Source organism: Pan troglodytes, chromosome 5 (assembly GCF_028858775.2).
Source record: "Pan troglodytes isolate AG18354 chromosome 5, NHGRI_mPanTro3-v2.0_pri, whole genome shotgun sequence".
Lineage (NCBI taxonomy): Eukaryota > Metazoa > Chordata > Mammalia > Primates > Hominidae > Pan > Pan troglodytes.
Genome location: NC_072403.2, coordinates 35,612,682 through 35,625,154, shown reverse-complemented (window position 1 = coordinate 35,625,154; position 12,473 = coordinate 35,612,682). Strand labels below are relative to the sequence as shown.

General features: G+C 47.6%; 1 protein-coding gene across 5 annotated transcripts; it reads left to right on the top strand.

Annotated features, from left to right (window-relative positions):
* Positions 1-3,665: 3,665 nt before the first annotated feature.
* Positions 3,666-12,342, top strand: ZFP57 (ZFP57 zinc finger protein). 5 transcript variants are annotated; one of them, XM_009450781.4, is made up of 5 exons: positions 3,666-3,765; positions 7,451-7,936; positions 8,737-8,863; positions 9,309-9,410; positions 11,067-12,342. In XM_009450781.4, the coding sequence occupies exons 2-5, from the start codon at positions 7,814-7,816 to the stop codon at positions 12,323-12,325; spliced, it is 1,611 nt and encodes a 536-aa protein (XP_009449056.4). In that variant the 5' UTR covers positions 3,666-3,765; positions 7,451-7,813; the 3' UTR covers positions 12,326-12,342. The 5 variants fall into 5 exon arrangements, with proteins under 5 accessions (XP_009449056.4, XP_009449059.4, XP_054541657.1 ...); XM_054685682.1 differs by lacking the exon at positions 3,666-3,765 and adding an exon at positions 3,885-4,452; XM_009450784.4 differs by lacking the exon at positions 7,451-7,936 and having other exon boundaries at positions 3,672-3,765.
* Positions 12,343-12,473: the final 131 nt, after the last annotated feature.

Here is a 12,473-nt window from a genome sequence, read left to right as displayed (position 1 = left end):
CACTTTATCATACAATGGGATTTGTGTTAAGTGATTTTCCCCAACTGTAGGCAAATGTGTTCTGAGCACATTTAAGGTAGGCTAGGCTGAGCTAATATATTCAGTAGGTTAGGTGCATTAAATACATTTTCCACTTGAAAATATTTTTCAGTTACAATGGTTTTATTGAAACATAACCCCATTTTAAATTGAAGGGCATCTGTACTTTGATTAGTATTTGACTGAATAACCAGGGGAAGCAATCTTGAGGGGGAAAGCATCTTTAGAATTCTGCCTATCACAGTACCTTGGGGGACTACTGCAAATGAATGTATCCCATTAGAACTTCTCTACACCTCTAATCACCTTTTGTCTTAAAGTGGCTGAGGTGAGATAAAGGGATCTAAAGGGATCGGGAGCGTGGAACAAGTTCTGTTCCATTAAAGTCACACATTTACTTTCAGTTTCTTTCTGCATGGCAAGCTTTCAGTGTTCTCAGCCCACCCAATACTTTATATTGGGCAGAAACATCCTGATGGCTGATGCCATCAGTTTTGGCCTTGGATCTAGCACCCACAGCCATAGGCTCTGGCTGAGTCCATGGGGTTTGCACCTTCAGGCTTGACTTGCACAGGGGTAACCTTGAATGAGGAGGATTCCATCCATTACCAAGTTAACATTTTTAAAGTTCTCATCAGGTTTCAACATAAGGGCTAGGGGAATTTTTCAGAGGAACAGGGCTGACTGCAAGCATTTATTTACATTTCTTTAGGTCAGTTTGTTTTTCATCAATGGATCGCCTTCGTCAGTACGGTAACACCAACCCAGAGTACTAAGAGGCTGAATATGCACTTGATTTCCCATAGTACTTTGTCTCAGGGAAATCTTACCTAGAGGACCAAATCTTCCTGATGGCAGTCAGGGCTCACTGCGATGAAAATATGAGACCTTTTACTGTTGCCTACAAATGGATCTAAGGTTGGGCTCGCAGACTGCAGAAGGTGCTGATCTGTAAGGCAGCACAGTTGTTGCCATTCTTTCTTAACAAGCATTGACATGCTACCTCCTTATACCCTCAACGTCTCAACTCCCAGATGATCCAGCTAAAGTGTAATGATTTGTTTGGCTCTGCCAATAGCTATTGTTAATTTCCCTCCTTTCACATTCACTGTGCGTCTCTGTAATTTTCTGCGGAAAAATTGCAGATACTAGGATGAAATAACTTTTGTCAGACCCAGATAAAATAGGGCCAGGCCAGGCACGGTGGCTTACGCTTGTAATCCCAGCACTTTGGGAGGCCGAGGCGAGCGGATCACCTGAGGTCAGGAGTTCGAGACCAGCCTGGCCTACATAGTGAAACCCCCATCTCTACTAAAAGTACAAAAATTAGTCGGATGTGCTGGCATGTGGCTGTAATCCCAGCTACTGGGGAGGCTGAGGCACGAGAATTGCTTGAACCTGGGAGGTGGAGGTTGCAGTGAGCCAAGATCACACCATTGCACTCTAGCCTAGGTGAAGAAGCGAGACTCTGTCTCAAAAAAAAAAAAAAAAAAAAAAAAAACAAAACAAAAAATGGCCAGGAAGGCATGAAGGAGAGGAACGTCATGCTTACATGTTTGAAGTAAGAATTGTTAAATTGGGCGTGGTAGCTCATGCCTGTAATCCCAGCACTTTGGGAGGCCGAGGTGGGTGGATCACCTGAGGTCGGGAGTTCGAGAACAGCCTGACCAACATGGAGAAACCCCATCTCTACTAAAAATACAAAATTAGCCAGGCATGGTGGTGCATGCCTGTAATCCCAGCTACTTGGGAGGCTGAGGCAGGAGAATCGCTTGAACCCAGGAGGCGGAGGTTGCGGTGAGCCGAGATCATGCCATTGCACTCTAGCCTGGGCAACAAGAGCGAAACTCTGTATCAAAAAAAAAAAAGAAAGAAAGAAAGAAAAGAATTGTTTCAAAGGACTTTTTAAAAACTCTACAAGAAATCTTTTCTAGGGAGTGGGGAGGGATAGCATTAGGAGATATATCTAATGTTAAATGATGAGTTAATGGGTGCAGCACACCAACATGGCACATGTATACATATGTAACTAACTGGCATGTTGTGCACATGTACCCTAAAACTTACAGTATAATTAAAAAAAGAAAAAAGAAAAAAGAAAGAAATCTTTTCTAGCCGGGCGAGGTGGCTCACGCCTGTAATCCCAGCACTTTGGGAGGCTGAGGCAGGCAGATCATGAGGTCAGGAGTTTGAGACCAGCCTGACCAACATGGTGAAACCCTGTGTCTACTAAAAAAATAAAATAAAAAAATAACCAGGTATGGTGGCACACACCTGTAATCCCAGCTACTCAGGAGTTGGAGGTTGCAGTGAGCTGAGATGGCGCCACTGCACTCCAGCCGGGGCAACAGAGCGAGACTCTGTCTCAAAAAAATAAAAATAAAAAAATAAAAGAAATCTTTTCTTCATCCTTCATGAATGTCCTGTCACAAGGTTTATCAGCAGGCGTTCTTTTTTGTTGTTGTTGTTCTGTTTAGAAATAGGGCCTCACTCCATTGCCAAGGCTGGAATGCAGTGGTGCAATCATAGCTCACTGTAACCTCAAACTCCTGGGCTCAAGCAATCCTCCCACCGCAACCTCCTAAGCACCTAGGACTAAAGGCATGTACCACCACACCTGGCCAAGTTGTTTTCATTTTTTCTAGAGAAAGGGTCTTGCTATGTTGCCCAGGTTGGTCTTGAACTCCTGGCCTCCAGCAATCCTCCCTCCTCAGCTTCCCAAAGTGTTAGCATTCCAGGTGTGAGCCATGGGGCCCAGCCTAGACATTCTTTAGTACTATAGTAATTCAGATAAGATGCTCTTGAAAGAACACTTGCCCAGTAATGGCAATGTCTCCCAAGTAGCTGGGATTACAGGTGTGCGTCACCACCACCGGCTAACTTTTGTATTTTTAATAGGGACAAGGTTTCGCCATATTGGCCACGCTGAGGTCGAACTTCTGACCTCAGGTGATCCGCCCCCTCAGCCTCCCAAAGTGCTGGGATTACAGGTGTGAGCCACCGCTCTCGGCCGCGTGTTTTGATCATAATACTTTGGTCTTTTTTTTTTTTTTTTCGTAAATACTTTCCTCTTTTTTTTTTTTTTTTTTTTTTTTTTTTTTTTGAGATGGAGTTTCACTCTTTTTGCCCAGGCTGGAGTGCAGTGGCGTGATCTGGGCTCACTGCAACCTCCACCTCCCGGATTCAAGCGATTCTCCTGCCTCAGCCTCCTGAGTAGCTGGGGTTACAGGCGCCCGCCGCCACGCCTGGCTAATTTTTGTACTTTTAGTAGAGACGAGGTTTCGCCATGTTGGCCAGGGTGGTCTTGAACTCCTGACTTCAGGTATTTCACCAGCCTCGACCTCCCAAAGTGCCGGAATTACAGGTGTGAGCAACCGCGCCCAGGCTTTTTTTTCTTCTTCTTTTAGAGTCAATTAAGACTGGGAAAGCGAAAATCCTAGCGCTACTTGGGACCAGCAGTTATCAGTTGGTCGGAGGCTCGAAGTGGTGGTGCATGGCCGGGCTGTCTATGATTCTTAGGATGGGAAGCTTGACCTTGGCGGGCTCACCCTCTCAGCTGGGTCAAGGGGCACGTTCTCGGTGGCCTGATGACTGGGAGGGAGCGGAAGAGGGCGGGGCCGGGGCGGGGCCGCGGCGCCGGGACTGCGGGTGCTCGGCCGGAGCGCTCCAGCCGCTGGTCCCCGGGAGACCCTGTGCCCCTAAATCACGGTCCACTGCGCGCGTCAGGTGAGTAGAGCGGCGGCGGGGAGTCGCGCTAGCGGTAGTAGAGGCTGATGTTGGATGTTGTCCCCACTCCTCTGACTCTTCCGCAGGCCAGGGGACACAGCGCCCCTAATCTTGGAGGGGCTTCCAACCTCTGGGGTCCTCCGGGGAAACGTGGGTTAGTCTGGGGTGTATCCAGGTGCCCTGTCCACTGTGGGCACTCTGGGGATTCCGGGCCGAGGAAGGGCTCCTGGCACGTGTTGAAAAAGTCGGCATCCCAGAAGGAAGATTCTGGGCAGATGGGCATCGGGGAAGGTAGTCCCCAACCAATGGGACCGTTTCTGAGCACATAAGCGTATTCAGTGGGTGCTAACAAGCGCCTGCTTTGCCAGGCAACAGTGAGCAAAACCGTCTTTGTTGCCGGCCACCGGAAGCTTCGAGGCTGGGGTTCCGGATCTGGGCGCGCAATGACAAACTAAGCGCGGAGGACAGGGCCAGGAGCGCCCACCAGGGCGGCGATCTGGTGGGTAGGTGCAGGGCAATGGCTGGAAAGGGTCCCTGAAGCCCTGAGCAGAGACCAAAGGGCCGTGCGACTGCAGGAAGGCCATTTTGCTTGGCTGACAGGCGGAAAACTCACGTGGCTGGAGTAGCAGGGTTGGTGACGACAAGGGTGAATCCCACTAAGCATTGCAACTGTTTGCGGTGTGAGGGGTGAGGGGGATTCTCATCATTCTCAGAATTGCTGTGGATAAAGGGTTTTGGGTTGGAGAGAGACTGGGTGCACTCAAAGGACTGAAAGATGGCGACGACACATTCCCTCAGAGGATTTACATTCTGGAAGGGTGGGGACAGGCCCGGGTACAGATAAGCCCGCAGGCGGCCTCCAGCTCTTAACAGTCGAAAGTCTGATGAGTTATGCCCAGTCTCCTTCCTCCTCCCGCCGGCATGAGGTTTGGGGCCCTGTGGTTGAAGGAAGTTCATGGGAGGCAAACGTGCCTGGGCAAGCAACAGCCGCAGAGATTCAGTCCCCACGGGGGTTAGAATCCACACTTAGGGCCTCTGCCTACCGCCTCCAGCAAATGCCATCTTGAGGACTAGCGGCAGCAGTAGGTCTTCTCTGCCAGAGAACTGGAAGGCCAGGTTCTTGAGGGTACTGTTACTAAGGCGTTTTGTTTGTTTGTTTGTTTGTTTGTTTTTGAAACGGAGTTTCACTCTCGTTTCCCTGGCTGGTGTGCAATGGCGCGATCTCCGCTCACCGCAACCTCTGCCTCCCGGGTTCAAGCGATTCTCCTGCCTCAGCCTCCCTAGTAGCTGCGATTACAGGCATGCGCCACCACGCCGGGATAATTTTGTATTTTTAGTAGAGACGAGGTCCATGTTGGTCAGGCTGGTCTCAAACTCCTGACCTCAGGTGATCCGCCCGCCTCGGCCTCCCCAAGTGTTGGGATTACAGCCTGAGCCACCGTGCCCAGCCTTATTAAGGCTGTTTTGAAGTGCAGTTGGCTGGAAAGTCGAAGAATAATCCAAGATCTGCATGCCTCATAAAAGGAGTGCGAATGGTTTTGAAAGACAGGAAAGGAAAGGGAGAGAGAGGAAAGAGAGAGGAAGAAAGGAAGGAAATCAAATTCATATCCCAGGAATGCACCTTTCATGACAACATTTTGGAGATCCAATTAACTCTATTCCTCAAGGGCGTTTTTCCTTGCTGGTATTTTCAGTTCTATTAACACTTCTCAAAAAGTGAAAGGAAAAAATAGTCAACAGGGTTTTTTGGTCTTTATTCTTTTCTTTGTATCTCTAGTAAGGGAGATGTGGGTGAGTGGCCGTCAGCAGGAAAAGGTGAGAGTTCAGCTATGTTTACATCTGAGCAGGAAATTTCCAAGGATGAGCAGGGAACTCCAGTGCTGGGCTCATTGTGAGCCCTGAATAAGTGATTGCTCTTGGGTTGTTAGCAGTATTCTTCACAAAGATCTGTGTATACAGTGGTTCCCCTTATCCACAGGTGATATGTTCCAAGAGCTCTAGTGAACACTTTGTTTTTGTTGTTGTTTGAGGCAGAATCTCACTCTGTCACCCAGGCTGGAGTACAGTGGCACAGTCTTGGCTCACTGCAACCTTCACCTCACGGGTTCAAGTAATTCTGCCTCAGCATCCTGAGCAGCTGGGACTACAGCGTGCCACCACGCCCAGCTAATTTTTGTATTTTCAGTAGAGACGGGGTTTCACCATGTTGGCCAGGCTGGTCTCAAATTCCTGCCCTGAAGTGATCCACCGTGCCCCACCCCAGTGGATACTTTGAAACCATGAATAGTACCAAACCCTGTATACACTATGGTTTTCTTTTTCTATACATACATAATAATGATAAAGTTTAATTTACAAATTAGGCATGGTAAGAGATTGACAACAATAACTAGTAATAAGATAGAACAATTACAGCAATATATTGTAATAAAAGTTGTATGAATGTGGTATCTCTCTCAAAATAATTTATATTGTAAATCTTAGCAACCTCAGCATATGATTATTTTTTCTTTCCTTAAGACAAGAATTTTTACCTTTTTATTTTATGGCTTCTCTTTGCATATCTGAATTTCCAGCGTCTCTACTCTTGTGCTTTTGGGTCATTATTAAGTAAAATAAGGCATTCTTGAGCACAGGCAACTGCTATACTACAGTAGTCAACCTGATAACTGAGATGGCTAGCTACTAAGGAACTAGTGGGCAGGTATTGTCTGCAGTGTGGATATGCTAGTCAAAGGGATGATTCACATCCTGGGCAGGCCAGAGAGAAAAGGTACAAGATTTCATCACACTACTCAGAATGTCAAGCAATTTAAAACTTAGGAATTGTTTATCTCTGGATTTTTTTTTGAGACGGAGTCTCGCTCTATGTCCCAGGCTGGAGTGCAGTGGTGCAGTCTTGGCTCATGGCAACGTCCGCCTCCAGGGTTCAAGTGATTCTCCTGCCTCAGCCTCCTGAGTTGCTGGGATTACAGATGTGTGCCACTATGCCCAGCTATTTTCTTTTTGTATTTTTAGTAGAGACAGGGTTTCACCATGTTGACCAGGCTGATCTCGAACTCCTGACCTCAGATGATCTGCCTACCTCAGCCTCCCAAAATGCTGGGATTACAGGTGTGAGCCACTGTGCCTGTCCTCTGGAATTTTTCGTTTAATATTTTTGAACCATGGTTGACCATGGGTAACTGAAGCATTGGAAAGCAAAACCATGATAAAGGGGAACTACTACATGTATTGAAAATCCAGATCACAGAATTGTGTGTGTGTGTGTGTGTGTGTGTGTATAATTTTGGTCATGGAAGAGATCTTAGAGAGTGTCTCCTTTATTCTCACATTTCTGATGAAACCAAGTCAGAAAGAATAAAGAGACTCACTCGAGGTGATCTGTGACAGATCCTAGCCTGGTTACCCCAGCTACATGATTTCCAATGGTACTGAGTCTAACATTAACATTAGGTTTAAACATTAACTTTTGTAGATCAAGAATGTCCACTTGTCCTTGGAAAATTATTTAGCATCTCTGCATTAGGTCCTTAAGACAGGGCCAGTAATTGTTACCTCATTGCTGAGAGCATCCAGTGGCACACTGTAGGGGTTTAGTAACTGCTGGCATTCCCTGACCAAATAAGGAAGCTGTTTCTTACCCTCCCTCTTGCTGATATGTTTTGTTTTTCTCTGACCTCAGGTTTCTAGAAGCAGGGTAGAACAGAGGGCAGACACCTAGCCCAGGCTGGTGTTGTTACTAAACAATGGCAGCTGGTGAGCCAAGGGTGACCAGGGCCCTGAACTCTGTGGCCCAGCTTTGAGGGAAGCAAAATTGTTCTCAACTGTGGAAGAGGAGAATTTGGACAGCAGAACAAAAAAGGAAGACAGCCTCTTGGAGCAGATACATTTGTCACAGGAAGCCACATCAAACCCTGGGGCCTTTGCTGGGCCTCTCCATCTGCCCAGTTACTGGGAGGTAGATAGCCCCAGGAAGGAATCCAGTCAGGCCTGGGCACCAGGCCAAGAGTGGATAAAGCTAGAAAGAGACACCACAAAAGAGAAGATGTTTGAACAGCTGAAGCCAATCGAACCTGTACAGAAGACGCTCCCATGGGTGGGCGAGGTAGCTGCCACCCTGCAGGAAGCCATGAAGAGAGATTGCTGGAGGGAGGCACGGGTGAAGAAGGTGAGGAGACTAAGCTAGAGAGAGGTGGGGTCCAGGTCCTGGACTCCAGAAGCTCTTTCATACATACTCCTGCCTGCAGGTCAAATGAAATCTCAGATTGTTCCAGACTGAACGACATCCAGAAAAAGGAGCTGCAAGACCTTTCTCCATCTCCCGCACCATCCTGGCATCCTTCATGGAGTACTTCCTGAAATTTTTCAGAGTGGCAGCATTTTTTCCTTCGCTTTGCTTTCCTGTTTATATTCTGCATATCTGCATATCCTCTTTCCTCTCCCCCACATCTTATCTTTCTCCCTTTCTCTTCATCTTTCCTTTCCTTTTTTTTTTTTTTTGAGACGGAGTCTCGCTGTGTCACCCAGGCTGGAGTGCAGTGGCGCGATCTTGGCTCACTGCTACCTCTGCCTCCCGGGCTCAAGCAATTCTCCTGCCTCAGCCTCCTGAGTAGCTGGGATTACAGGCATGCACCACCATGCCCAGCTAATTTTTGTGTTTTTAGCAGAGACCAGGTTTCACCATATTGGTCAGGCTGGTCTCGAACTCCTGACCTCGTGATCTGCCTGCCTCAGCCTCCCAAAGTGCTGGGATTACAGGCGTGAGCCACCGCGTCCGGCCTCCTTTCCTTTCTATACTTCACAGTTGCTGGCCTTGTGTCTGTCTTTTAATATTTCTCTCTTCCTTCCATGGTTTTATCTTTCTCTTAGGTTTTAATTCTCTGAATCTTGAGACTGGATGTTAATCTTGTACACACACACACACACATATATTTATATAAACTTCTTGAGTCTCTCCTGTTCTTCCAGAAGCCAGTCACCTTTGAGGATGTGGCAGTGAATTTCACCCAGGAAGAGTGGGACTGTCTAGATGCCAGCCAGAGGGTCCTTTACCAGGATGTTATGTCGGAAACCTTTAAGAATCTAATATCTGTGGGTAAGAGGCTGGGCTTCCCTCAGCAAGCCCCCTGTCCTAAGGGCCCTGGAACATCTGGTTTCCCTGGACAGGTAGATCAGCTTACAATTAGTTTCACTGACCCCTGGTTCTATGCTTTCCAGGTGTGAAAGATCTGAGTCACTAAGCTCAGTGGTAAAGAGAAGAAATAATAGCCTGCATGAAGGCAAAGATAACACTTGTAACATGATGACAGTGTTCTCAAAATATGCAAATTTTTCCATTCATCAAACAAATATTTACTAAGTCACTCCTGAGAACCAGGTACTTTGCTAGTAGCTGGCCTTTTAATGTCTCCTTTCCGCATCTACATGTCCCAGGTTATGGTTCTTAAACAAAGGCTACAGGAGGTAGCCTGTTGTCCCCATCAGATGTGAAGGGGCCATACCTGGGACCAACTCAACTCTTTCTCATTCCCATACATCAGCCAGAATCTTTCTGCATAAGCCAGAGCTAATCACCAAGCTTGAGCAAGAAGAGGAACAGTGGAGAGAGTTTGTCCATCTCCCAAACACAGAAGGCCTTTCAGGTAAGAATTGCCAAGCAGGGAGGAAGGGGAAAAGGGCCCAGGATAGCCCCTGAAAGGATGGAGAGCTGATGAAGAGGATGAATGCTCTATAGATGCTCTCCTAGTGTACCTCTGTCCAGCCTGGTCAGACTTGGAGTTGAAAGAGAGCTTAATATCATAGGCTCAAGTCCCTTGACTTCAAGTTGAAGATCCAAGTTTCTCTCTCTCTTTTTTTTTTTTTTTTTTTTTTTTTTTTTGAGACACAGTCTCGCTCTGTTGCCAGGCTGGAGTGCAGTGGCACAATCTTGGCTTACTGCATCCTCCACTTCCCGGGTTCAAGCGATTCTCCTGCCTCAGCCTCTCGAGTAGCTGGGACTACAGGCACGTGCCACCGTGTCCAGATAATTTTTGTATTTTTAGTAGAGACAGGGTTTCACCATGTTGGCCAGGATGGTCTTGATGTCTTGACCTCAGGTTATCCATCCACCTTGGCCTCCCAAAGTGCTGGGATTACAGGCATGAGCCACCGTGCCTGGCTGGCTGAAGATCTAAGTCTTTCAGGAGAAGTAGATGTCTTCAGTTTCTAGAGATTGAGAGATGACACGAAAGTTGCTTATGTCCATGATAGTGCTCTGATTAAAATGTTCTTTCCAAGAGAAAAGAGAAGCAAAGGAGATAGGTTTCATGCTGGGTTGGAGTAAGGGAGGCTTGTCCCTGGTAGTAAATAGTTGAGAGAGATATCAAGCCAGGCTGACTACACTTTTTGGTTTTCCAGGACAGTCCTGGTTTATACTTCTCATCCCAGCTTGATTATTAATAACACCTCTTTTCACCCTCAAGTGGCCCAGTGTTCATGATGCATTATTATGTGGGTGTCTGTGGATTGTCTATGGGAGTTTGAGCAATATTGAGAATGAGATAAGATAGATTTCAAGAAGTGTTGTTGTAAGTTAAAATTTACATTTCTGACAGTGTTGAAAGATTCCAGTTAAATTTTTATTTGCTTCTAATTTGAAAAGCCAATTTTTTCTTTTTTTCTTCTTATTTCTAGCCTATGAGGCCCAAGGGTAAGGATGAATGTGCTGGGTGGGAGAGCAAGGGCAGAGACAAGAAGTGTGTTAGGCTGAATGGAGTGCTGTGTTGGAGTTCTTCTTCTTCCGCTGCTGCTGCTGCTGCTGCTGCTGCTGCTGCTGCTGCTGCTGCTTCTTCTTCTTCTTCTTCTTCTTCTTCTTCTTCTTCTTCTTCTTCTTCTTTTCTTCTTTTCTCCTTCTTCTTCTTCCTTCTTCTTCTTCTTCTCCTTCTCCTCCTTCTTCTTCTTTTTCTTTCTTTTTTTTTTTTTTTGAGACAGAGTTTCACTCTAGTTGCCCAGGCAGGAGTGCAGTGGCACCATCTTGGCTCACTGCAACCTCCGCCTCCCGGGTTCGAGTGATTGTCCTGCCTCAGTCTCCCTAGTAGCTGAGATTACAGGCAGATGCCATGACGCCCAGCTAATTTTTGTATTTGTAGTAGAGACAGGGTTTCACCATGTTGGTCAGGCTGGTTTCGAACTCCTAACCTCAGGTGATCCGCTGGCCTCGGCCTCCCAAAGTGCTGGGATTACAGGTGTGAGCCACCATGCCAAGCCTCTGTTGGAGTTCTTACAGTGAATTTTGTGTTATTCTTCCTCATTCACTGTAGAAGGCAAGAAGAAAGAGCTTCGAGAACAACATCCCAGTCTGAGAGATGAGGGGACTAGTGATGACAAGGTCTTCCTTGCACGCAGAGGGGCCGGCCAGTGCCCCCTATCTGCCCCAGCTGGGTCTATGGACAGGACCCGGGTGCTTCAAGCATCCCAGGCTGGGCCACCCTTTTTTTGCCACACCTGTGGCAAATGTTTCAGCAGGCGCTCCTACCTCTATAGCCACCAGTTTGTTCACAATCCCAAGCTGACTAACAGCTGCAGTCAGTGTGGGAAGTTGTTTCGGAGCCCCAAGTCCCTCAGCTATCACAGACGCATGCATCTTGGGGAGAGGCCCTTCTGTTGCACGCTCTGTGACAAGACCTACTGTGATGCTTCTGGACTAAGTCGTCACCGCCGCGTCCATCTGGGTTACCGGCCCCATTCATGCTCTGTGTGTGGGAAGAGCTTCCGGGACCAGTCTGAGCTCAAACGCCACCAGAAGATACACCAAAACCAGGAGCCAGTGGATGGAAACCAGGAGTGTACTTTGAGGATTCCAGGCACCCAGGCTGAATTCCAGACACCCATCTCCAGAAGCCAGAGGTCCATCCAGGGGCTTTTGGATGTGAACCATGCACCAGTGGCCAGGTCCCAGGAACCCATATTTAGAACTGAGGGTCCTATGGCCCAGAACCAGCCATCTGTACTTAAGAACCAAGCACCTGTGACCAGGACCCAGGCACCCATCACTGGAACCCTCTGTCAGGACGCCAGATCCAACTCTCATCCAGTGAAGCCCTCAAGACTCAATGTCTTCTGTTGCCCCCATTGTCCTTTGACTTTTAGCAAGAAATCCTATCTCTCCAGACACCAGAAGGCCCACCTCACAGAGCCGCCCAACTACTGCTTCCATTGCAATAAGTCTTTCAGCTCATTTTCCAGGCTGGTCAGACACCAGCAGACCCACTGGAAGCAGAAGAGCTACCTTTGCCCTATCTGTGACCTCTCCTTTGGGGAGAAAGAGGGCCTTATGGATCACTGGAGGGGCTATAAAGGCAAGGAACTGTGCCAGAGCAGCCACCATAAATGCCGGGTGATCCTGGGCCAGTGGCTTGGCTTCTCTCATGATGTCCCCACTATGGCTGGGGAGGAATGGAAGCATGGAGGTGATCAATCTCCCCCCAGGATCCATACCCCCAGGAGAAGAGGCCTAAGAGAGAAGGCCTGCAAAGGAGACAAAACAAAGGAGGCAGTGAGCATCTTGAAACATAAATAAATGGCCTTTCTGACTGAGCTCTTTCTTTGTGTTTGGTTTTCCTGAGGACTGACCTCTGGGGTAATGAGGCTGGAGTAGAGGGAGACAGGTGCGTGGATAAGGAAGGAAATACATAAAAGACAAGGGGTTAGAAGTGTGCTTATGAAAA

Coding starts and splice junctions, on each gene's coding strand:
- ZFP57 (XM_009450781.4), top strand. CDS start 7,814: ATGTTTGAACAGCTGAAGCCAATCGAACCTGTACAGAAGACGCTCCCA. Junction 7,937..8,736: donor GGGAGGCACGGGTGAAGAAG/GTGAGGAGACTA, acceptor CTGTTCTTCCAG/AAGCCAGTCACCTTTGAGGA. Junction 9,411..11,066: donor AAACACAGAAGGCCTTTCAG/GTAAGAATTGCC, acceptor CATTCACTGTAG/AAGGCAAGAAGAAAGAGCTT.